General features: G+C 42.0%; 1 protein-coding gene and 3 long non-coding RNA genes across 5 annotated transcripts in view; 3 read left to right on the plus strand and 1 right to left on the minus strand.

The window, feature by feature from the left end:
- The first annotated feature begins 805 nt into the window (after positions 1-805).
- LOC310840273 (uncharacterized protein) lies at positions 806-3,968 on the plus strand. Its single transcript, XM_083729569.1, has 3 exons — positions 806-945; positions 2,211-2,321; positions 3,787-3,968. Exons 1-3 carry the CDS (start codon positions 885-887, stop codon positions 3,927-3,929), a joined length of 315 nt encoding a protein of 104 aa, XP_083585695.1. The 5' UTR covers positions 806-884; the 3' UTR covers positions 3,930-3,968.
- Positions 3,969-7,925: 3,957 nt separating this feature from the next.
- Positions 7,926-13,702, plus strand: LOC310842081. The gene is made up of 3 exons (XR_014562832.1): positions 7,926-8,123; positions 9,741-9,851; positions 13,497-13,702. It is a non-coding gene; the product is annotated as an uncharacterized lncRNA (long non-coding RNA).
- Positions 13,703-18,480: 4,778 nt separating this feature from the next.
- Positions 18,481-20,997, minus strand: LOC310842107. Of its 2 annotated transcripts, none has more exons than XR_014562868.1 (3): positions 20,865-20,997; positions 19,655-19,768; positions 18,481-18,686 (listed from the first exon to the last, which is right to left on the minus strand). It is a non-coding gene; the product is annotated as an uncharacterized lncRNA (long non-coding RNA). The 2 variants fall into 2 exon arrangements; XR_014562869.1 differs by having other exon boundaries at positions 19,655-19,765; positions 20,865-20,986.
- Positions 20,998-22,413: 1,416 nt separating this feature from the next.
- LOC310842077 overlaps positions 22,414-24,108 on the plus strand; it is a 29,546-nt gene continuing 27,851 nt past the window's right edge. The window contains exon 1 of the long non-coding RNA XR_014562825.1: positions 22,414-22,589. This is a non-coding gene — a long non-coding RNA (uncharacterized lncRNA). The remainder of the gene's footprint in view (positions 22,590-24,108) is intronic.

The raw sequence follows: 24,108 nt of genomic DNA on the forward strand, positions 1-24,108 counted from the left end.
TGGGGAGAGAGTTGTTGCTCTTGTTGCTGTTGGGTTTGTTTGTTTGTTGTTGTTGTTTTGTATCTTCTGCTGTGGTTTATTGTTAAGTTTGGTTTTGCATTTTCTGTTGATGGCTACTTTTGAGATGTTGTAAGCTGTTAAGGGACATGGGTGGCGCTGTGGGTAAAACCTCAGTGCCTAGGATTTGCCGATCGCATGGTCGGCGGTTCGAATCCCCGCAGTGGGGTGCGCTCCCATTGCTCGGTCCCAGTGCCTGCCAACCTAGCAGTTTGAAAGCACCCCCGGGTGCAAGCATATAAATAGGGACCGCTTACTAGCGGGAAGGTAAACAGCGTTTCCGTGTGCTGCTCTGGCTCGCCAGAAGCGGCTTCGTCACGCTGGCCACGTGACCCAGAAGTGTCTGCGGACAGCGCTGGCTGCTGGCCTCTAGAGTGAGATGAGCACACAACCCTAGAGTCTGTCAAGACTGGCCCGTATGGGCAGGGGTACCTTTACTTTTACCTAAGCTGCCTTGAGTATGGTTTGAACTGTAGAAAGGCAGAATGCAAATAAAAATATGTATGTATGTATGTATGTATGTATGATTACACGTCTTGTCCTGCAGGGGCAAATGTGCCAGTGGAGACTTGCAGAGCCCATTGTAGCCCTGAGCTAAAAGACTCTGTTCCGCCCACACATCATTAGTGTCCTGTTATGAGTGGCCAGTTCATAATGTCACGGCCCACCAGTTTATCTTTATAAGTCCTTTCGGAGTACACTGTGATCTGTAGGGTGGTGTTAACAGGAACAGAGAAGAAGCTTTCTACTCTGGTGGAATCCAGTGCATTTGTTCCTCTATTACTTAGGGTTCTGCTGCAACATACACAGTGTCTTCTGCTTCCAAGATGTCCACCCCAGGCCAACTTTTTCTGGTAATCTGTGCTTTCCTGTGCCTTATACCTGGAGGTATGTTTTCTTCTTCTTCCGAGAGTTGGGGAAGGCATTATCAACCAAGGGAGATAGGTTCAAGGCAGGTAGACTGGTCCAAGGGAGAAGGAAAATGTAACTTAGGTAGATTCACATCGAAATATGAACCAAACCAAACTTCTCCCTCCTCCATAGAATCTCAGCTAAGCCAAAATAAATGACCCTGATTCTGTTATCTGCTGCCGCTTGATGGAAGGATTGTTTTTACCTGACAACTGAAGGAGAGGGAGAGCTAAAGACAACAGTAGTTGCAGTCGAGTGGATGGAGTGGTCCTGCTTCACATTTGCACCTTTCCTGCCAACTGCTACAGCCTGCTGAGATTTATTTATTTATTTATTTATTTATTTATTTATGCATGCCACTCTCCCTAATATTTAAATTGGAATGCCAGGGTAGAGGTATCTCGGTAGAGGTACTTTGCAAATACAGAATGAACTCAAGCTGTGGTCAAATCATGGGCTCCATCATCTCAGAGCTGGGGATGGATGGGTCAATGTATTTCCATTCTGTGCCAACTCCTTTTAATCCCATTTGGGGCAAATTATGTAAGGAAAAATCAACCCAGCTTTTCAAGCAGCAATATTGAATATTCTGAAGAGGTGGTCTGTGGAATGCCTCTTTCCCTCTTTAGTATTTTACAGCTGCTTAGAGCAGCTCTGAGGCCATGTGGCAAAACAAAATTGTGATCTCAGGAATTGACAGTGCTGTCGCTTCCTGGGGAATGGTAATGTAGAAAGGGATGCCTGCCCCTGTGTGCCTATGGGGGCAGCAATTGTAAGATACCAATACAAGAAAGGAAGGAAGGAAGGAAGGAAGGAAGGAAGGAAAGGGGGGCAGAAGGAAAGGAAGCTGAGCCTTGAAAGAAGAGCCCTATTTGTCACCCGTAGACCAGATAGTGATGTGTGCTTGGCTGCAATGTGTTGCCCATGTCAATTTTTCTTGTTTATAAATATGTCCATAGTCTCCAAAGAGTTAACAATCCTTGTACTAACCTAAGGCAGGGATTTCCAAACTTGGGGGTCTCCAGCTGTTGTTGGACTACAAGTTGCATCATCCCTAAATAGCGGGATCTGTGGTCAGGGATGATGGGAAATGTAGTCAAAAAACAAACAGAGGACCAAGTTTGGGAAACCCTGACCTAAGGGATTACTTTCTTGCCGAGAATATGAAGATTTCCAACCTAATGGCTACAAGGCTACCCTCGTTTATTCACATGAGACTTTGGTTTTGTCTTTTGGAGCAGATGCTCTCCAGTGTTCACTGTGCGTAGCCTTGGAAGAAGGAGGAAAATGCGAAATGAATACCTGTGAAACTGATGGTGAAGGACAGTGTGTTGCATTAATTGTCTATAAAGGTAAAAAAACCACACCAGCTATAAGGTTGGACCTTCTTTGGGCTCCATGTTCCCTTTCCCCTTAAGTGTCTTTTGGGGGGGGGGCTTAGCGATACAATAAAGGGGGATAGAATTCAATGTGGCACTAAGTGAGGAATGTGGGGGGTGGAAAATTAGATTCTAGTGAAGCATTTCAACAACAGAAGACGTGGGGTTCCTAGATCCAAAGAGCAGGGCTAGCACACAGAAAGACCCAGCAGAGTTTAAAATCATGTCACACTTTGTGCAGTAGGACAGCTTGGGGATAGGCTGTTAAAGCTGCTTTAATATTCCATTTAATCCACTAAAGCAGTGGACCCATTTCTATCCCTCTTAGGATTTAAAACACCACACCTTGTTAAGGAAGTTTTCAAATGCTTTACTTACGGATGCAAAAGACTGATTTATTATTTGTTCCATGCAGTGGCAAGCAGAAGTCAGGTACAATGCTCTTTGGTGGAAAACATAGAAGTTTAGTTTCAAAAACGCAGTCTGAGCTTGTAGGGAGCAAGCTCAGACACACTGAATGGTGGAAGAGAGTGTGGAAAGGAAGAGAAGGCTTGACTTCTTCCGTCACTGGAGAAGACAGTGTGGGACCTCAATGATTCTAGAAAACACAGTTTTCTGGTATTAACCCCTTCATACACTAACTAGCACTCAGGCACAATTATGTTTGACTGCAATGTCCCACAGTATGCATGTGGGTAGCAAGGTCTGATCACATAACAAGTATCCCCCCCACACACCTTTCCTTCCCATATGAACTGCTTAAACTTGTTCTGGGTTTCTGCTAGAGCAGATTAGGGAGCAGGCGAGGAGTGTGTGCCTATACCCAGAATAGCTTTGTTCCCCAAGAGTAATAAATTGTGTGTTTCTTCTTTCCTTCAGTCATCAGTATTAAAGGTAAAGGTAAAGGTACCCCTGCCCGTACGGGCCAGTCTTGACAGACTCTGGGGTTGTGCGCCCATCTCACTTAAGAGGCCAGGGGCCAGCGCTGTCCGGAGACACTTCCGGGTCACGTGGCCAGCGTGACAAAGCTGCATCTGGCGAGCCAGAGCTGCACACGGAAACGCCGTTTACCTTCCCGCTGGTAAGCGGTCCCTATTTATCTACTTGCACCCGGAGGTGCTTTCGAACTGCTAGGTTGGCAGGCGCTGGGACCGAGCAGCGGGAGCGCACCCCGCCGCAGGGATTCGAACCGCCGACCTTTCGATCGGCAAGTCCTAGGCGCTGAGGCTTTAACCCACAGCGCCACCTGCGTCCCACATCATTATTACCAGACTATTTATTTCTAAGCTCTGCAGAACTCTCAGTAGGGGGCACAGCTCAAAGGACAGCAGTTTAGATCTTTTAGGTGAAATTCAGTTAATCATTGTGGTGGCAATAGTGATGCAAACATTCACTCTTTTCTCTCCTCCTTTTTCCTGCTTTCTGTCTCTTTTCTCAGCTGAGGAAGTTTTTGAAAAAATACTTGGTTGTTCGAAGAAGGATGATGTCACCTGTGATGAAACAAGTGATAACCCAGAAAATGGCATGAATTATAAACTCAAATGCTGTGATGAAAGTGATCTCTGCAATTCAAAGTTTTAAGACTCTGCTCACTTGCAGACAATAAAAGCTTATGCTCTTAGCTTGTCAACTTTTCTTTGAATGTTCTTTATGCAGTGAGGTCATAGTCTGAGACAGTGGCACCAGGTGAGTTCAAAACAGCCAGTACTATTTCTGCAGCAGTGTCCCAAACCTACCCAATTAGCGTGAAAAGGGAGCTTTTGGGCCACTGTAGTTTCTAAAGCTAAGCATCTGGAAACACTGCAATCACAAGGGGCTTTGGATTCAAGAGAATGGTATGCAAGTTCTGTTAAGCACAATGTGTCAATTATTTGGTTAATTAAAAAGAATTCAATGGATTCCTAAATCCAAAGGTGGGACTAAATACTCTCCAGTAAGAGAGAGCCCAGGGAAGAGTTTTTTGAAGTCACAAAACATGCAGCAGTAAAGCATGGGAATATAGGCAATTTGACCATTTTAAATATCCCATTCTAAGTCAGTTCCAGTGCTTTCCTTTAGCATTTGACAGAGCACATTGGTTAGTAAGTGAAAATGGTTCTTACTTACAAACTTCTAAAGTTTGATTCATGCATTTTCCCATAAAGCAGCAAGCAAAACTGGAAGAAACCTTGGGTTAAAAATACGGTAAAGTTTATATAAGCACACGGTCTAAGCCAGGAGCCCGTGGTTCAGACCTCCATTACATATGGCATTTACATGGTGGGCTGAATAAACAAAGCACTTCTCTAAGCCTTCATCACCAGAGGGGAGGGGGCATGATCAAAGTCTAGGAAAAGAGTTCTGTGGTCTTTACCCCTTCATGCATTAACTGGTACTAAACACACACTGGTTGTATGAGGCTGCAATTACCCCACAAAATGGAACTTCATGGAAAACACATCTGAAGTAATTCCAAAGCATTATATTAGAAAATATTAGATCTAGCTGAAAGACAACATATGGAGATCAGCATTGATTGTGGCAATACAACCTACATCATCACCATCACCATAACCATCATCATCATCACCCCCTGCAAGGCAGGGAGCAGGTCTTCCAGGTCTTTCCTTAAAATCTTCTAACCATGGAGAGTCTACCAACCTAAGAAGGCTGTCTTGTAATGGAGACCCTTAAAAGAAAGCAATGAAAATGATCAAGCATTTCTACATTCCTTCTGCCCAGAGAGATCAAACAGGTTGTACCATTAATAGGCCTCCACTGAGCATCAGATCCAATTTAAAGCTACAATTTGTTGTGCCAAATGCCTTTTCTGTATCCATGAAATATAATACTCTGGTTTTATACAATTCCCTAGTATATTATAGTTAATAACTCCTAATTTAAGGCAGCCGGCTATAAAACCATTCTTATGGATAGCAATATAACCAAGCACAAGCATATCACACTTCCTGATCAATATGATATTCTAAAGGTTGAAAGGAGTCTGTATAATATGCCTGCTACATTTCACTCTGCTTTGCAATCAGGACTATATTGGTTTCTTTTCAAGAGTGATGGAGATTTCCATGGCAATTTGATAGTGAAATGAAGAGGTGAAAAGCAAGGAGCACAGAAGAATGAATGGAGCCATCTCTTCACCCTGAACAATAAACTTCCACGTACTTGGGAACAATATATCCAAGTACAGTGGAACCTTGGTTCTCGAACGGCTTAGTTGATGAACAATTGGCTCCTGAATGCCAAAAACCTGGAAGTAAGTGTTCTGGATTTCAAATGTTTTCGGAAGCCAAATGTCCAACTTGGTTGTTGGCTATTGTTTCCGGGGCACCGGGACTTCTGGAATAGATTAAGTTTGAAAATCAAGGTTCCACTGTACATTTTATGGGGAAAGTGCTGCAAATGGAGGTATTTCCCTCATTTCCTGGATTGAAGTCACAAGGGAACATGAACAGAGGGCTTCTTCTTTAAAAAAAAACAAAACACTGCATGGCTAAAAAGCAAGGCTATTTAATATCTAACTTCAATTTAAGTGCCAGGTCACTACTGCTGATTCTGTGTAGATATCCTCACTCATAAACAGAATTCTAGGTGATGCATACTGACTCCAAGTATCAAATCTGTTATTCCAATCACTTTTTGTTTAACCTTGCCCACAAACCTTTGGAAAGTGCCTAGAATGTACAGAACACTGTTTATTCCCGCAACTTGGAAGATCAATGAGTTTAATAGTATTTGAGGAAGCAACCCTTAAATTTTTGACATGACTATTATTTTGCATTCCCAGAAACTGAAATGGCACAGCCATCGGTCTATGGGCCTTGTCTGAGTTTTTCATTTCTTCATCTGCCTTTCATGTATGTGTGTTCTTGGCCAGCGAAGGCATTTGCTCTGGTACACTTCCCACAGTGTACTGTGCTATCTGGAACATCTGGTAGAGATCAGCCAGATTCATCTATACTGTGTACTTTAACTACAATGTGTACTAGTGTGCTCTGCTTAAGGGTTTCTTGTGTGCCCTGAATGCATTTCTAACGTGCAGGAGCTTTGCGTACCTATATGTCAGGAATACTTTCGCTGGCAATCACACATTGAGAGCTGCTTCTGAATACTACCAGTAGTTGCTGAAAATAACCAGAGGGAAGAAGACCCTTGTGCTTGGGTCCTTCAAGCCAGTTTCCCACAGGAATTTGGCTGACTCTTGTGAGAACAGGATGCTGGACCGGATTGGTCATTGGCTTGATCCTGCAGGCTCTTCTCATGTTCTTAATTTTGCAATCTAAACCAAATTCTGAAATTCTAAACATGGTACAATTGTACCTTGGTTGACAAATACCTTAGCAGTCTAACCTTTTGGCTCCCGAACGGCTCAAACCCAGAAGTGAGTGTTCTGGTTTGCAAACATTCTTTTGGAAGCTGAATGTCTGGTGGGGTTTCTGTGGCTTCTAATTGGGTGCAGGAAGCTCCTGGAGCCAATTGGAAGCCACGCCTTGGAAGTCGAACCTTTTTGAAGTAGAAAGGGCTTCCAGAAAGGATTCCATTTGGCTTCCAAAGTATGACTGTATTACTAAATATTTTGGACATTACCTTTACCATTATGAAATGTAATCTTCATGTTCATTCAGTGAAACCTGACAGCAACTCAACAAGATAAATTTGTGCATTTGCAACAATGCACAACAATGTGATCCTGTATGGGTCTACTCAGAAATCAGCACTGCTGAGTTCAATGGAGCCGATTCCCTGGTCTCTTTAATACATAACAAAACAGAGGACATTGCAAGTCCATCCTTCTTCATTAGGTGGGGGAAATGCATTTAATCTTTCAGGAACCCTGAGACTCAGTCACTGCTCCCATTGTTCGGTGCAGCTCCTGCCCATTTAGTAGTTCAAAAGCATGTTAAGTGCAAGTAGATAAATAGGTACCACTCCAGCGGGAAGGTAAATGGCATTTCCGTGCGCTGCTCTGGTTTGCCAGAAGCGGCTTAGTCATGCTGGCCACATGACCCGGAAGCTGTCTGCTGACAAACGCCGGCTCCCTCGGCCTATAGAACAAGATAAGCGCTCAACACCAGAGTTGTCCACGACTGGACCTAACGATCAGGGGTGCCTTTACTTTTTACTATCAAAATCTGCTACAAGATTGTTACCTCCGTCTTTTGTATACAGTGAGGCTGCAATCCTGTATGCACCTGAGGAGAAAGGCTCATTGAACTCAATGGGGCTTACTGTTGAATAGGCATGTCCAAGGTTGCAATGTAAATATAACCTTGTTTGTGGTGTTAAAATGGACATTTCTAGAATTTAATTACAGTAAAATATAAATATTAAAACACCCATCCATAGATTAGTGTGCAAGAAGTGAAAATATTGATGATTACAGATCTTGTCCTGCAGTTTTTTGGTCCTAAAAGTGGCAGGTGTGCCAGTGGAGACTTTCAGAGGCCATTGAAGCCCTGACATCAAAGAATCTGTTCCACCCACACTTCAATATCACTTAAATTGGGATTTTTGTTCTGTGATGAGTGGCCAGTTCATGATGTTATGGCCCACTCATTTATCTTTATAGTCCCTTTCTGAGGACACCATGATCTCTAGGCTGTTGTTAAAAGGATCAAAGGAAGAAGCTTCTCCACCCTGGAGGAATCCAGTAAAGGTCCACATCTATTCCTCTGTGATTTGGGGCTCTGCTGGAGAACACACCCTTTGATACCAAGATGTCCATCCCAAGTCAAGTACTTCTGGCAATCTCTGTTTTCCTGTTCCTTACACCTGGAGGTATGTTCTTTTTGCAAGAGCTGGGAAAAGCACTGTCAGCCAAGGGAGGCAGCTTAAGTGCAGGTTGACAGGCCTAAGAGAGAAGGCAAATGCAACTTTAGTTTAATACTGAAAAATCTGAACTTAGCCAATGAAATGGCCCTTCTTCTGTTCCATCCCTCTGTTGCACCTGAATGGAAAGACTGTTGCTACGTGGCGGTTGAGGGAGAGGGCGAGCCAAGGGCAGCTGTTGTTGCAGTAGAGCTGATCAGAGAATCTTAGAGCTGGAAGGGACCCAAGAGTCATCTAGTCCAACCCCCTGCAATCAATGATGAGGTGGCCCTGCTTCACATCTCTTCCTTTACTGCAGCCTGCTACAGTCTGCTCAAATTTATTCATTTAAGCCACTCTCCCTAATATTTAAATTTGTGTGTCAGGACTTTTCTTAGTAAAGATACTTTGCAAGTAGAAAATAAGACTCAAGATTTGAGCAGGCTATCGGTGTCGTGCAGCGGTAAATTAATCAAAGCAGAGTCTTCTTCATAAACAGAATAAAACTTTTACTCAAGAAAATAAAGTTGTTCATAAACAGCATAATTAAAGAGTATACACAGAGTGCTCATAGCAGCTATCTGACTCTTCACAGAGCCACAGTTACAGATTTACTAGAGTCCTGGAGACACTCTGTCTTCAACAACACAACACACACACCAAGCTGAGACACACACTGGCTGGCTACTTTTGTAGGGAGAATGAGTCTTCACTCAAGATGTGTCATGGGTCACAGTGACTTAGCAGTTTGCTGTTAACAGTTAGCAGTTAGCAGGCTTGAATGATTGTGTAGGCCTTACTGCTTCTGCTCTCAAAAACCTTTGTCTCAGGACAATAGGTTCCATCATCTAAGAGCTAGGGATGGGTGGATCAATATATTTCCCTCCTGGGGTGGCACCCATATTGTGTGAGGAACAAGCCATCAGAAATCCACCCAGCTTTACAAGCAGAAATATGAAGTTCTGAAGAGGTGGTCTGGGGGCTGCCTCTTTCTCCCTTTAACATTTTACAACTGCTTAGAACAGTTCTGTGGTCATGTTCTGTCCCTTCCTGCGGAATTATATGGCGAAAGAGATGCCTGCCCCTGGGAGCAGCAATTTTAAAGCTATCAGATACATTGTACAGAAATAAGAGAAGAGAGCTGAGGCAGTCCCTGTTGTTGTTTTCCCAATGTCTGTACATCAGGAATTCTGAAAGCAAGATAGGGAACCATTTCTTTTCTAAAAGTGCACTGCTGGTGAACATTCCTTATTTTGCAAATGGATGGGATCATCAAATCAACATGGTTTGTAACCTAGGGGCTGCCAAAGTGTCATCCCCTCCCGCTCTCATTGATGGAATTAGCTTTGAAAGAAGAACCCTATGTGTTACCCACAGAACAAGTTGTGATGTATGTTTGGTTGTTGTGTGTTCCCTGAGTCAGTTTCTCCTGAGTGTAAATATGTCCATGGTCCTCGACTATTACTAACCCAAGTCAGGATTTTCCAAACTTCCTTTGTTGGTGAGAATATGAAGACCTCCAATGAAATGGCTACAAAACCACCGTCATTTATTCACATGGGATTTTGGTTTTGTCTTTTGGAGCAGATGCTATCGTCTGTCTGCACTGTGTAGCCATTCTACCAGAAGTCCCATGCAACCTCCAAACCTGTGAAACTAAAGATGGAAGCCCCTGCATGGCCCTCCTCATATATACAAGTAAGAACCAGCAGCTAAGGTTGTCCTATCTTTGGGCTCCACCTCCCCCTTCTCCTTAAGTTCCATTTATTTTGGCTTAGTAATGCAATAAAGGGAAAGAGGTCACAGAAATGCCCTTATCACATGCCTCAGCATTTAGGAGTTTATAATGTTTCCAGCAACAGTAGGAAAAACATGGAAAGATTCTTGGCTATGTACATGTCAATATTGTGATATGTTAGGGGAATGCTCTGGGTGAAATTCCATGTAGCACAAAGTGTGGGGTGGAAAAATTAGATTTTGGTTACCCATGTGTGTGGGTGAACAAGAGAAGAGCCAGCAAGATACCTAGATAAAAAGAGCAGACAGAAAGACCCAGGAGAGTTTAAAATCATGTCACAATTTGTGCAGCAGTACAACTAGGGACAGGCTATTAAACCTGTTTTAATATCCCATTTATTCCACAGAGCACTGAACAAAGCACACACTGAGAGATAAGTTTACAAATGCTTTACTTACAGATTCAAAAGTTGGATTTATCTGTTGTTCCATGCAGCAGCAAGGAGAACACATGCAGAATACTCACATGGAAAATACAGAAGCATAGTTTCAAGCAAGTAGTCTGGGCTTGTATATAGCAAGCACAGACATGTCTTTCTTTTTTATTTTATTTTTTTATCAATAAATTTTTATTATTTTCTTTACACAGTTGTTTTACAATACATTAAACCACATATGCACTTTTAGCTCTGCCGAGCTTGCGACTTCCCTCCTTACCTTCAGTGGGTATCCCTTATTCTCTTCAGTCGCGTATTTTAATTTTTATCCTAATATCTATATTATACATTGTAGGAGTTCCTTCAGCCCTGCCAGTGTTTTTAAGTTTTTACAATTATCCTTTAAATACACAATAAATTTACTCCAACTTTCCTGGAATCTCTGATCATTCTGATCCCGAATCCTGCTGGTCAGTTTGGCTAACTCCGCGTAGTTAATCATTTTCATCTGCTACTCTGCAATGGTAGGGACTTCTTGTAGTTTCCAATTTTGGGCCAACATATTCCTTGCCGCAGCTGTGGTGTACATAGATAGTCTTTGGTCCATTTTCTTAATCTCCCTCCCCATCAAACCCAACAAAAAAGCCTTTGTTTTTTGGGGGGAAAGGTATATTTAAATATTTTCTTAAGTTCATTATAGATCAACTCCCCAAAATTCTTAACTTTATCGCAAGTCCACCACATGTGATAGAAATCTCCATTCGTCTCTTTGCATTTCCAGCATTTCTTGTCCCTCATCCTATATATGTGGACAGTGGAATTTGCTGCCAAGGAGTGTGGTGGAGTCTCCTTCTTTGGCGGTCTTTAAGCAGAGGCTTGACAACCATATGTCAGGAGTGCTCTGATGGTGTTTCCTGCTTGGCAGGGGGTTGGACTCAATGGCCCTTGTGGTCTATTCCAACTCTATGATTCTATGATTCTATATTTTCGCCAGCTTTACTGGTGTCAAATGCCACCTATAAATCATCGTCATTAAATTTTCTTTTAGAGCCGTACATGCCGTGAATTTCATACTTTCATTCCATAATTTTAGCCATGCATCCAATTCAATATTATGCCCAAAATCTATAGCCCATTTTATCATTGCTTCTTTCACCTCTTTATCTTTTGCAAACCATTCTAATAACAAATCATACATCTTAGATAATATTTAACCTCTGCCTTCTATTAATTCTAATTGAAATCTTGATTCAGCTTGAACCCAGCCTTCCTTTTATCCTCACTCAGTATATCGTTCACCTGATTGCAGCCAACCTGTAAACATGCCTTCTATTTGATCATATGGTTTAAGCTTTAACCCTTGTTCCATTTTTCTAATGATTTCCTCATAGGTGGCTTGCCTTCCTTCCATATTCACTTTTTTGACAGTCAATACCTCTATTGGCAATATCCACCATGGGATTTTCCTTTCCAATAAATTTAAATTGACCTTCTGATCACATGATTTAAAAAACCTTTATGAACTTTTACCTTATCATACCACAGGTACGAGTGCTACCCGTACCTATTGTCAGGATCTTCTAAATCCAAAAGGTCTGTTTTTTCCAATGTTATCCATTCCTTTAACCATACGAGACAGGACGCTTCATAATAGAGATTCATATCTGGTAAGGCAAATCCACCTCTTTCTTTTTTATCTATCAATATTTTCATTTTAATCCTCGGCTTCTTTCCGTGCCAGATGAATCTAGACAATATTTTTTGCCATTCTCTACATTGTCCTGTCCCTTTGATCACTGGAATTGTTTGGAATAAGAATAATATTCTAGGCAAAATGTTCATCTTAATCACTGATATTCTGCCTAAAAAGGATAATTTCAGCCTGTTCCAAATTTCTAAATCCTTTTTAATCTCTCTCCATGTGATTTCATAATTATCTTTATACAAATTTATATTTTTCATTGTCAGCCAAATTCCAAGGTATTTCACTTTCTTAACCACCATAATTCCTATCCTATGTTGCAATTCCTCTGTCTCTTCTTTATTCATAATATATATATGAATATATGTGAGAAAATAAGCACAGACACGTCTTTCCTGGCTGCTGCATGGTTGAAGAGAGTGTGAGCATGCACTTCCGCCTGCACTGGAGAAGAGGGTGTGCATCTTAACTGAGTCTAGGGAACATGGTTCTCTTGTCTTACTTTATACACCAATTAGCGCTCCTGCACACTTATCCTTGACAGCAATTTCCCAGTTTGATTGTGGGTAGTTAGGTCTGCTCACATAACAATCTTCCCCCCACCTCTCCTATCCACATGCATGCCTGAGGTTTTCCCCTCCCCTCTAGAGCAGATTTAGGAGTCCACGAGGATGGGGAGGGTGGAACATGTGTGCCTATACTGAGAATAGCATCAGCATTACCCGACTACAGGCAACTCCTCACTTGTGCAGGGATTCCATTCCCAGCTGCCACATGCACCAGCAAAACATATGTAATTGTGTCCTTCCCTTCTCCGCCCCTGCTCTGCCCTCACCTCACCCCCTTCTGGTGCCAAAAATGCCACATTGACAGCAGCCCCTCGTGGGCTGATTGTGCACAGGTAGGGCTGTGCCTGTTATTGTTTCTGTGCTCTGAAGTGGTTTAGTCATGCTGGTCACATGAGCCAGAAAGCTGTCTGTGGGCAAACGCCGGCTCCCTCGGCCTGAAAGTGAGATGGGCGCCGCAACTCCATAGTCGCCTTTGACTGGACTTAACCGTCCAGGGGTCCTTTACCTTTTATTTTACTATATACAGTGGTACCTCGGGTTAAGAACTTAATTCAGTCTGGCGGTCCGTTCTTAACCTGAGGTACCACTTTAGCTAATGGGGCCTCCCTCTGCCACCACGCTACTGCTGTGCAATTTTTTGTTCTCATCCTGAAGCAAAGTTCTTAGCCTGAGGTACTATTTCTGGGTTAGCAGAGTCTGTAACCTGAAGCGTCTGTAACCCGAGGTACCACTGTATACTCCAAACTCCCAGTCAATAGGGAATACAGACACAACTCATTGGAGAGCACCTTGGTTATTTTATGTGAAATCCAGGTACTCATTGTTGTTGTGGTGGTGATGACCCAAACATTCACTCTTTTTTCTCTTCCTCTTTCCTCCCTTTCACCCCTTGTCTCAGATGGGAAAGTTTCTGGGAAAGTACTTGGTTGCAGGAACCCTAATTCTCCGAAGTGTGGTTCTGTAGTTTATAAGCCAGAGATCGTAACCCATTATGAACTCCACTGCTGCAGGGGTAAGGATTTATGCAATGGAAAATTGTAAGACAGCCTGAAAGCAACATCAAGATTCTACACTCCTGCAAACAATAAAAGTTTGTGCTGTTTCCCCTTGGCTTGTCAATTTTTTAAATTCTTTTTGTTTTAATTGTTCTACGTGAATTGATCTAGTGGTCCGGGTTAGCAGGCAGGGGCTGGGGGTTTAAAATGGAAAGTATTCTACAAAGCTAAGCATTTAGGAACACTGAAAACCCAAGGGGCTTTGGTTTCAAGAGAATGGTGGGTAAATTTATTACGGACAATGTGTTGATTATTTAGTTAATTGGAAAGAATTTACTGGATCCCTAAATTCAAACATGGAACTGAAGACTCTGGTAATAAAGAGCCCCCCCACAGTGTTTTAAAAATACAGTAGTAAAGCATGGGCATATGGGCTGTTAGATCTTCTAGAGATCCCATTCTAAGTCAGTTACAGTGTTTCCCCTTTCTACCTTCTGTAATATTTAATAAACCACACCGTTTAGTAAGTTAAAATGGTTTTACTTACAATCTCCAAAGGTCAGATTCATGTGTTTTTGCATACAGCAGCAAGAAAAACTCAGGCTGAAACCTTGGGTTACAAAATATGGTAGAACGTTTATAAACATAAGAAGAGTCTCCTGGATCAGGCCAATATTTTATCTAGTCCAGCATCCTGTTCTAATAGGGACCAACAAGATGCCTGCAGGTAAACGGCAAGGAGGACCCAAACACAAGAGCACTCTGCCCTCCTGCAGTTTCCAGCAACTGACCATGGAGGCAAAGCATATACCTCAATCATAGCTAATGGTCATTGTTGGCCTCCCACTCCATGAATTTGACCAGTTCTCTTTCAAAGGCACCTAAGCTGGTGGCCATAACTGCCTTCTGTAGGAGCCAATAGCTCTGTGGTCATATGTGAACGATTCCATTCACTCACAAAAAGGAAAGCTGGTGTTGAGGACAGCATCCTCACAGAGCATGTGAAAAGTATTGCTAATTAGAAGGGCAAGTATATTATGTTTATGACACTATGGGCTCATCCCATGATGTGCCTCCAGCGTGGCCCACCATCTGCTAGGGCTGATGGGAACAGAGAACAGCTAAGACAGGCTCGACATATATTAAACAAGTGCCCAGTGGCGTTGCTGCCATCACCATTGGCTATAGCACTGCGCCATCTCTAGTTTGTGTTTGCCAATAGATCACATCAAAAGAAAAGACAAGAGAAGAAATCCAAGATATGAACACGGTGCCCCATATATACTAAGCCTGTACTTGGCTATGACTCTTCTCAGAACAGAGATGGAGACATAGCTGTCAACTTTTCCCTTTTCTTGAAAGGAATCCTATTAGGAATAAGGGAATTTCCCTTAAAAAAAGAGGGAAACTATGGATGCAGAATCTCTTCCAGATGTTGTTGGACTTCAGCTGCCAGCTGCCCTAGCCAGGATGGCCAAAGTATTTTAATTGTGTCAGTTTGACAAGATTTCTCTACCACCTATTTGACAAAAAACCCTGTAGTTTTCATAAGGACATATAAAATATTCATTAAAAATACTGATAAGATATTAGATAGAGTTACAGAGTGGGTGTCTCTGAGAAATATTAATGGGTAGGCACTTCCAGGGAGCAGGGGCTATGCTAAAGGAGCAGTTTATTGGGGTGGATGTGTTGAATAATTCTCTCTATATAGCTGACAGATGAGGAATCAGAAGTTCTTGGAATCAGGTGGGGGATTTCCCCCATTTCTTGGATTGAAGTCACAAGGGAACAAAGGGAACGTGAACAGAGGGCACCTTCTCATTTTGAAATAACATGGCATGGCTGATAAATTGCAAAGCAATTTAATATGTACCGTATTTTTTGCTCTATAAGACACCCCAGACCATAAGACTCACCTAGTTTTTGGAGGAGGAAAACAAGAAAAAAAATGTTCTGAATCCCAGAAGTCAGAACACCGAGAAAGATCATTGTTCTGGCTTCTGGGATAGCTGTGCAGCCTCTTCAGGACAGCGGGATGAACGCTCCCCATGCCCTGAAGAGGCTTCGCGTGGCTAAGCCAGAAGCTAGAACAGTGAGAGGGAGCGCTCACTGCATTCACTCCATAACACACACACACATTGCCCCTTACTTTTTAGGTGGGAAAAAGTGCATCTTATAGAGCGAAAAATATGGTAACTGCTTCTTAATTGGTCACTCCGTCCAATTCAGTGTGGATATCCTCACTGACAACGTGAGGGCTAGGTAATCCCTCCTGACTCCAAGCATCATATCTGTTGTTCCAACCACTTCCTCTTTATCCCTGCCCATAAACCTTTGAAAATGTGCCTGGAAAGTACACTACACCCCTGACTACCCCAAGAGCTTTGAAGATCAATGAGTCCAGTAGTGTTTAAGGGAGCTCCCTGTCCCAGATTCACTAGCAGTTTAAGAAGGTGAGCTTTATTTATTTTTTAAAAAATCCTCCCCCACAAGTGTTGTGGCCAATGGCATGGCCAATCCAGTCCAGCATCCTGTTGTCTATTCAGAGTCCCTAAATGCTTAGCTTTGTAGAATAAGGTAAAGCGACCCCTGACCATTAGGTCCAGTCGTGACTGACTCTGGGGTTGCTGCGCTCATCTCACTTTATTGGCCGAGGGATCCGGCGTACAGCTTCCGGGTCATGTGGCCATCATGACTAAGCCGCTTCTGGCGAACCAGAGCAGCGCATGGAAACACCGTTTATCTTCCTGCCGGAGCGGTACCTATTTATCTACTTGCACTTTGACGTGCCTTTGAACTGCTAGGTTGACAGGAGCTGGGACTGAGCAACGGGAGCTCACTCCGTTGTAGGGATTCAAACCACCGACCTTCTGATCAGCAAGTCTCTGTGTTTTAACCCACAGTGCCACCTGCGTCCCAGCTTTGTAGAACACAGTGGCCAAACTGTATTCATGAGGGGGGGATAGTACTTTCTCTTTCGAACCCCCAGTGCCTGCCTGCTTTCCCAGACCACTAGACCACTTCTCATAGCTCAATTAAAACAAAAACAATAAAAATTGACAAGCCAGGGGAAAACAGCATAAACGTTTATTGTTTGCAGGAGTGTAGAATCTTTCAGCCTGTCTTACAGTTTTGCATTGCAAAAACCCTTACCCCTTCAGCACTGGAGTTCATAATGGGTGGTGAGCTCTGGCTTATAAGTTATAGAACCACACTTCAAAGACTTATCCGTCTTTCAACCAAGTATTTTGCCAGTAACCGAGACAAGGGGTGGAAAGGAGGAAAGAGGAAGAGAGAAAAGCGTGAATGTGTGGGTCATGACCACCACCACGACAATGATTAACTGGATTTCACATAAAATATCCAAGGTGGTCTCCAATAAGTTGTGTTTGTATTCCCTATTGACTGGGAGTTTGGTGTATATATTGCATCAGAGTACAGAAATAAATGCAGGCACCATCTTCTTGCGCACAATCAGCACACGTGGAGCTGCTGACATGAGCAGCATTTTTGGCACCAGAAGGGAATGAGGTGAGGGCAGGGGCAGAAAAGGGAGGGACAGAATTACATGTGTTTTGCTGATGCATGGGGCATCTGGGAATGGAACGCCTGCACAAGTAAGGGTTCCATTCCCACAACACCAGATTTAATTTTAAAAGTTGGCAGGTGTCAGTATATAGGTAGAAAAATTCAATTTCAGAATTCATAGGGCTGAAAGGGATGCAGTGGGGTGAAGGGAAGGATCTGGACAGTCTGAGCCAGAAGTTCATAGATCCCACTTGAAAATGCCCAAAGGCGCTGTGTAGTAAGAAGCTGAATTGATGGCTTGAACCATAACTTTTGATAAAAAAATACAGAGTTGATGAAAGTTTTGAAAGTAGAGGAAATAAGAGTGATTATATATATATATATATATATATGCTTTCGTAGATTTTCACGGGTACAGGAATGCAGGTTTTGGTGTCCTCGGGTGTCTTCCCGTGTAAAAGTTGGGGTGTCTAGGCGACGTTTCGACGAGGTCTCACTCGTCATCTTCAGGCTGGTGCTTTCGGCTTCTTGTTACTGGAACAGAGCGGGATCTCAATGTTTGAGTTCCTATAAATACTGTAGAGGGGGTGTGGTGTCTAGCCTCCAATGTTCTGGGCAGAGAGGAAGTTCTGGGAACTTCCTCTGCCTGGGAACTTCCTCTCTGCCCAGAACATTGGAGGCTAGACACCACACCCCCTCTACAGTATTTATAGGAACTCAAACATTGAGATCCCGCTCTGTTCCAGTAACAAGAAGCCGAAAGCACCAGCCTGAAGATGACGAGTGAGACCTCGTCGAAACGTCGCCTAGACACCCCAACTTTTACACGGGAAGACACCCGAGGACACCAAAACCTGCATATATATATATATATATATATATATCCAGTTAATTATTTTTGATTAACCAAGAAATCAACACATTGTGCATAACACTTGCCCACCATTCTCTTGAAACACAAGCTTCTCATGTTTCAAGTGTTCCTTAATGTTTAGCTTTGCAGAATACAGTGACCAAAATTCTCAACTTTCATGCTGTTTGGGCTGCTTTTTTCCTTTTTAAATCATTTTTCTTGAGTTTCACCTTTTAAAAATCCAATCAAATTACATAGAATGTTCAAAATTAAACAAATACATATCAAATAGTCCAAATATTCAGCCTAAATTATAAATATTTTGTTGGGACTTCCCATGCTTCAAGTTTGGCGGGCTCTGATCTGTTTGGGGTTCTATCAGATACTGCAGCCAAAATAATACTGGCAATTTTGAACACTTACCCACCCCCCCATCTTGGACCATTACACCACAGAATATAGCATATTTGAAAGAAAGGAAAAAACAAGAAAGGTTGACAAGCTGAGGGGGAACAGAATAAACGTTTATTCTTTGCAGGAAGGCAGAATCTTGAGGTGGCTCTCAGCCTGTTTTAAAAGCTTGCATTGCAGAAATCTGTATCATCACAGCACCTGAGTTCCTGAAGCATGTTCTTTCGCTGTAAAGAATTTTCACACCGCACTTTATCCTTCTTTGCACAATGGAGTATTTTATCTATAAACTTCTCATCTGAGACAAGGTGTGAAGAGGAAGAAAGAGGAAAAGAGAAAAGAGTGAAGGTTTGTATCATCCTCACCCTCAGTTCCCACAATGATTAAGCGGAATTCACTTAAAATATCCAAGGTGCTCTCCACTAAAAAGCCTGGTAATACTGATGGCTGAAAGAATAAAGAAACACAAGGGCTGAATCGAGACATATATATATATATAATTAGGAAAACGTGTTGTAAACTTCATAATGGGAAATCACGTTGGAGAAAAATGGGACTCCACAGCGCCATCCAGTGTCATAGTGTTATAACGCATATAAAACACTTTTTCTTTACTAATGCAGCTGAGTCCAAGGTTTATTACTTTGGGGAAACAAAGCTATTTTGAATACAGGTACACATGTCTCTCCCCAACTTCTTCAACACCCCCTAAATCTGCACTAGAATGTAGAGAGAAACACACAAACAAGTTTAGGAGGCACATATGGGAAGGAGTGGAGTGGAGTATTGTGTGGTACCCTCATGCATACAGTGGGATATTGCAGTGAAACATAAGTATGCATGGAGGCTTTGAGACCAGAGAGCTGTGTTTTATAGAATTAGGTCGCACACCCTCTTTTCTGGTGATGTAAGTATCTTTTTTGTCCTTCTTTTAATTATTTCAATGTGCGGGGGGGGGGGTGACAATAATTTTTCTGCACCGGGTACCACCTGACTTTGCTACGCCACTGGGTGATGGAGGAAATAAGACCTTCTCTTCCTTTCTACACTCACACTCTCTTCAACTATGTAACAACCTGGAAAGAAATGTCTCAGCTTGCTGCAAAAAGCTCAGACTGCATGCTTGAAGCTATGCTTCTGACAAAGGCATTTCCATGAATTATTCCCCTTCTTGTATCACTAAGCTGAAAGAAATGGAAAATAAGCAGAAGGGGAATGTGGACCATGGAGCCCAAACAAGGCACAACCTTTGCAGCTGTTTCTTACTTTTATAGGTGATGATGCCAACACAGATTCCTTCATCATCAACTTCACATATTTGGTGTTTGCATGGTATTCCTGGTATCATAACGATGCATTTTATACAGAGGCGAGCATCTGCTCCAAAAGAGAAAACAAAAATGTTGTGAATAACGGAGGGTTGCTTTCATTGATGGATTATATTTTTATGCCACTTTTCATTCAAAGGAACCCCAAAGTGTCTTAGAAACAATGAATGACAATAGCATCATAGAGCAACAGAAATACAGCAGAAAGTTGTTGGACTATATGGAACTGGCGGAAATGACTGGCAGAATCCGAGACCAGGGAGAAGAGTCGGTGGAAGAAGACCGGAAAAAGTTTAAAGACTATTTACAGAAACACTGTAAAATCAATGAATGTTAGAAAAATGTTGGAATGAAGTTATATGGCTTTAGTAGAAATGTTATAAGGAACCAAGTACAAATAGATTATTAGTGTATTAAAGGGAAAAATAAGGTTAGAATATGTTAAGATAATTACAGGACAGAAAACAGAGGAAGATGGGAAGGAATTGCTGAAACAATTAACTGAAGTGGAAAACAAAAAGGGAGGTGTGAGGAGGTTATTGAAACATTTGAATGAAAGATAAGATATTGAAATTGATTGATGTGTCTTAAATTGTTTTTGTTTTGTTTTGTTAGTTTAATGTCTTAGTGTTAGTGTTATGTAGGTGTTATGTTATATAGTGTTTTTGTTTTTGTATTGTATTGTTTTGTTTAACTTTTTTTTCTTTGTAGTGTTTTATGTTAGGAAAGTAATAAATATTATTTTTAAAAAACCAGAAATACAGCAGAAATAATATAGAATAATTAACAAGATTTTTAAAAAGTAATAGCCAAATGGCCATGGAGTTTCCCTAAGCATCTGTAAAATGTGAAATGGAGAAATGGAGAAAAAGGCAGCCCCCTTCCAGTTCTCAGATTCTCTGATCAGCTTCACTGCAACAACAGCTGCTCTTGGCTCACCAACTCCCTCAATTGCCACCTAGCAACAGTCTTTCCATTAAGTTGCAACAGAGGGGGAGAACATTGGCTCAGTTCAGATTCTGTGGACAGAGCATGAATTTGGCTTGGTTCATACTTCAGTATGAAACTACCTAAGTTGCATTTTCCTTTTCTTAACCTGCCTCCCTTGGCTGACAGTGCTATTCCCAGCTCTTGCAAAAAGAACATACCTCCAGGCGTGAGGAACAGGAAAACACAGATTGCAAGAAGTTGTTGACTTGGGATGGACATCTTGGTATCAAAAGGTGTGTTCTCCTGCAGAGCCCGAAATCACAGAGGAATAGATGTGGACCTTTACTGGATTCCTCCAGGGTGGAGAAGATTCTTCCTTTGATCCTTTTAATGACACCTTAGAGATCATGATGTTCTTGGAAAGGAAGTATAAAGATAAATGGGTGGGTCGTAACATCATGAACTGGCCACTCATCATGGAACAAAAATCCCAATTTAAGTGAGAAGTGTGGGTGGAACAGATTCTTTGATGTCAGGGCTTCAGTGGCCTCTGCAAGTCTCCACTGGCACACTTACAACAGATTTTGATAGCCAAGATGTGTAAATAACAAGCAGAGTCTTGATGTTCCTGAAAGACTAAATGCATTCCCCCACACCCAAAGAACAAGAAAGTGTTATAGGACTTCCTTTCAACACTCCTTGGTAAGTGGGTGTAGGTTTACTGACTGAGTGGACGAAGTCTCTTCAATACAAAATAAAGCAAAAGACATTGAAAGGAAATCCTATAACACTTTCTTCTTTGGGAGTGGGGAAATGCATTTAGTATTTCAGGAACGTCAGGACTCTTCTGCTTATTTACACATCTTGGCTATCAAAATCTGCTATAAGATTGTCACTCCCATCTTTTCTATATTAGTGAGGCTAAAAGGTCTCCATGAAGTTATTTTTGAATGGGCATGCATAAGGTTGTGAGGTAACTATGGCTTTGCGGTGTTTATATTGTCATTTCTACAGATTTATTATATCAAATTAGAAACATTAAAACTATTGTCCATTTATTGTTGGGCAAGCATTGATGACATTTCTCATTTTGCCCTGCATTTATTTGGTCCTAATGTTGGCTATTTGCACATTAGTTGCCCTGCAGAGAGCTTGCTGGGGAGACCACACATTACAAGGAACACAAAATAACTTTAGCTAGATTTTAATAACATAAACAAAAACTCCTTTCACAATTAATGTATCAGTAAACAAGACCCATCGACCAACCGAACCACCAGTGTACTGAGAGAGCGAGGTGCTGCTCTTTATATACTATACCCAATTGCTGACACAGCTTAATTAACACAACTTAGCAGCACCTGCCATACTGTTTCACAGCTGTAAAACTAGGTCACGTTATTTCCTCTGGCCCTTAAAGACATACACATCTTGTGGAACAACAATGAACCTTCAAATTTAAAGAGACCATTCAACACCTAAAAGTTGAATTAAACATTAAAACCATTGTCCATTTATTGTTGGGCAAGCATTGAAGATATTTTTGATTCTGCCCTGCATTTATTTGGTCCTAAAAGTGGCAGGTGTGCCAGTGGAGACTTGCAGAGGCCATTGAAGCCCTGACATCAAAGAATCTGTTCCACCCACACTTCAATTTCTCACTTAAATTGGGATTTTTGTTCTGTGATGAGTGGCCAGTTCATGATGTTATGGCCCACCCATTTATCTTTATAGTTCCTTTCTGAGGACACCATGATCTCTAAGGTGTCATTAAAAGGATCAAAGGAAGAATCTTCTCCACCCTGGAGGAATCCAGTAAAGGTCCACATCTATTCCTCTGTGATTTGGGCCTCTGCAGGAGAACACACCTTTTGATACCAAGATGTCCATCCCAAGTCAAGTTCTTCTTGCAATCTGTGTTTTCCTGTTCCTCACGCCTGGAGGTATGTTCTTTTTGCAAGAGCTGGGAAAAGCACTGTCAGCCAAGGGAGGCAGGTTAAGAAAAGGAAAATGCAACTTAGGTAGTTTCATACTGAAGTATGAACCAAACCAAATTCATGCTCTGTCCATAGAATCTGAACTTAGCCAATGAAATGGCCCTTCTTCTGTTCTCACCCTCTGTTGCACCTGAATGGAAAGACTGTTGCTAGGTGATAACAAAGGGAGAGGGCGAGCCAAGGGCTGCTGTTGTTGCAGTGAAGCTGATCAGAGAATTATAGAATCTTAGAGCTGGAAGGGGCCCAAGGCTCATCTAGTCCAACCCCCTGCAATCAATGATGGAGAGGCCCTGCTTCACATGTCTTTCTTTACTGCAGCCTGTTAGAATCTGTTCAACATTTTATCTATTTAAGCAACTCTCCCTAATATTCAAGCAGGGAAACTGACTCCTTTACCGGGTAGAGATACTTTGCAAACAGAAAATAAAATCACGATATGGGCAAGCCTTCTGTAGCACAAGAAATCTTTAATAAAAACTATTCTTTTTAAAAAAACAAGATGAGGGCAAACTATAGGTTCATCCCAAACTAGGGGTGTATGGCTCAATGTTTTTCCATCCTGTGCTAACTCTCTTTAATCACATTTGGGGTCAATTCTTTAAAGAAGAAGCCATGAAAAATCCACCCAGCTTTACTTTTACAAGCATGAAGTCCTTCAGAAGTGGTCTGGGGGCTTTCTCTTTCTCAATTTCTCCATTTAATATTTTACAGTGGCTTAGGGAAATTCCATGGCCATTTGGCTATTACTTTTTTTAAAAACCTTGTTAATTATTCTTTTTGATTTCTGCTGTATTCTGTCTTATGATTTGTGATGTATTTCTGATGCTCTATTACCCTATTGTCTTTCATTGTTTCTAAGACACTTTGGGGTTCCTTTGAATGAAAAGTGGCCTAGAAATATAATCCATCAATCAAAGCAACCCTCCATTATTCACAACATTTTGGTTTTGTCTCTTGAAGCAGATGCTCGCCTCTGTACAAAATGCCTAATTATGGTAGCAGGAATGCCATGCAACCACCAAACATGTGAAGTTGATGATGGGGGAACCTGCGTTGCCATCACCACTCTCGAAAGTAAGAAACAGCTGCAAAGGTTGTGCCTTGTTTGGGCTCCATGTTCCACATTCCCCTTCTGCTTATTTTCCATTTTTTATAGCTTAGTGATAGAGCAATGGGGAATGATTCATGGAAATGCCTTTGTCAGAAGCATAGCTTCAAGCATGCAGTCTGAGCTTATATGCAGCAAGCTGAGACATTTCTTTCCAGGTTGCTACATAGTTGAAGAGAGTGTGAGTGTAGAAAGGAAGAGAAGGTCTTATTTCCTCCATCACCCAGTGGCGTATCAAGGTCAGGTAGTACCCCGTGCAGAAAATGTATTGTCAACCCACCCCCCAGCACATTGAAATAATTAAAAGAAGGGCAAAGAAGATACTTACATCACCAGAAAAGAGGGTGTATGAACCAA

Source organism: Podarcis gaigeae (assembly GCF_964106915.1).
Source record: "Podarcis gaigeae genome assembly, chromosome: 3".
In the NCBI taxonomy this organism is placed as follows: Eukaryota; Metazoa; Chordata; class Lepidosauria; order Squamata; family Lacertidae; genus Podarcis; species Podarcis gaigeae.

Excerpts from the sequence above, each read along its gene's own strand:
- LOC310840273 (XM_083729569.1), top strand. The coding sequence starts at position 885 with ATGTCCACCCCAGGCCAACTTTTTCTGGTAATCTGTGCTTTCCTGTGC. Across the intron at positions 946-2,210 it reads CCTGTGCCTTATACCTGGAG|ATGCTCTCCAGTGTTCACTG; the intron begins GTATGTTTTCTT and ends CTTTTGGAGCAG. Across the intron at positions 2,322-3,786 it reads TGCATTAATTGTCTATAAAG|CTGAGGAAGTTTTTGAAAAA; the intron begins GTAAAAAAACCA and ends CTCTTTTCTCAG.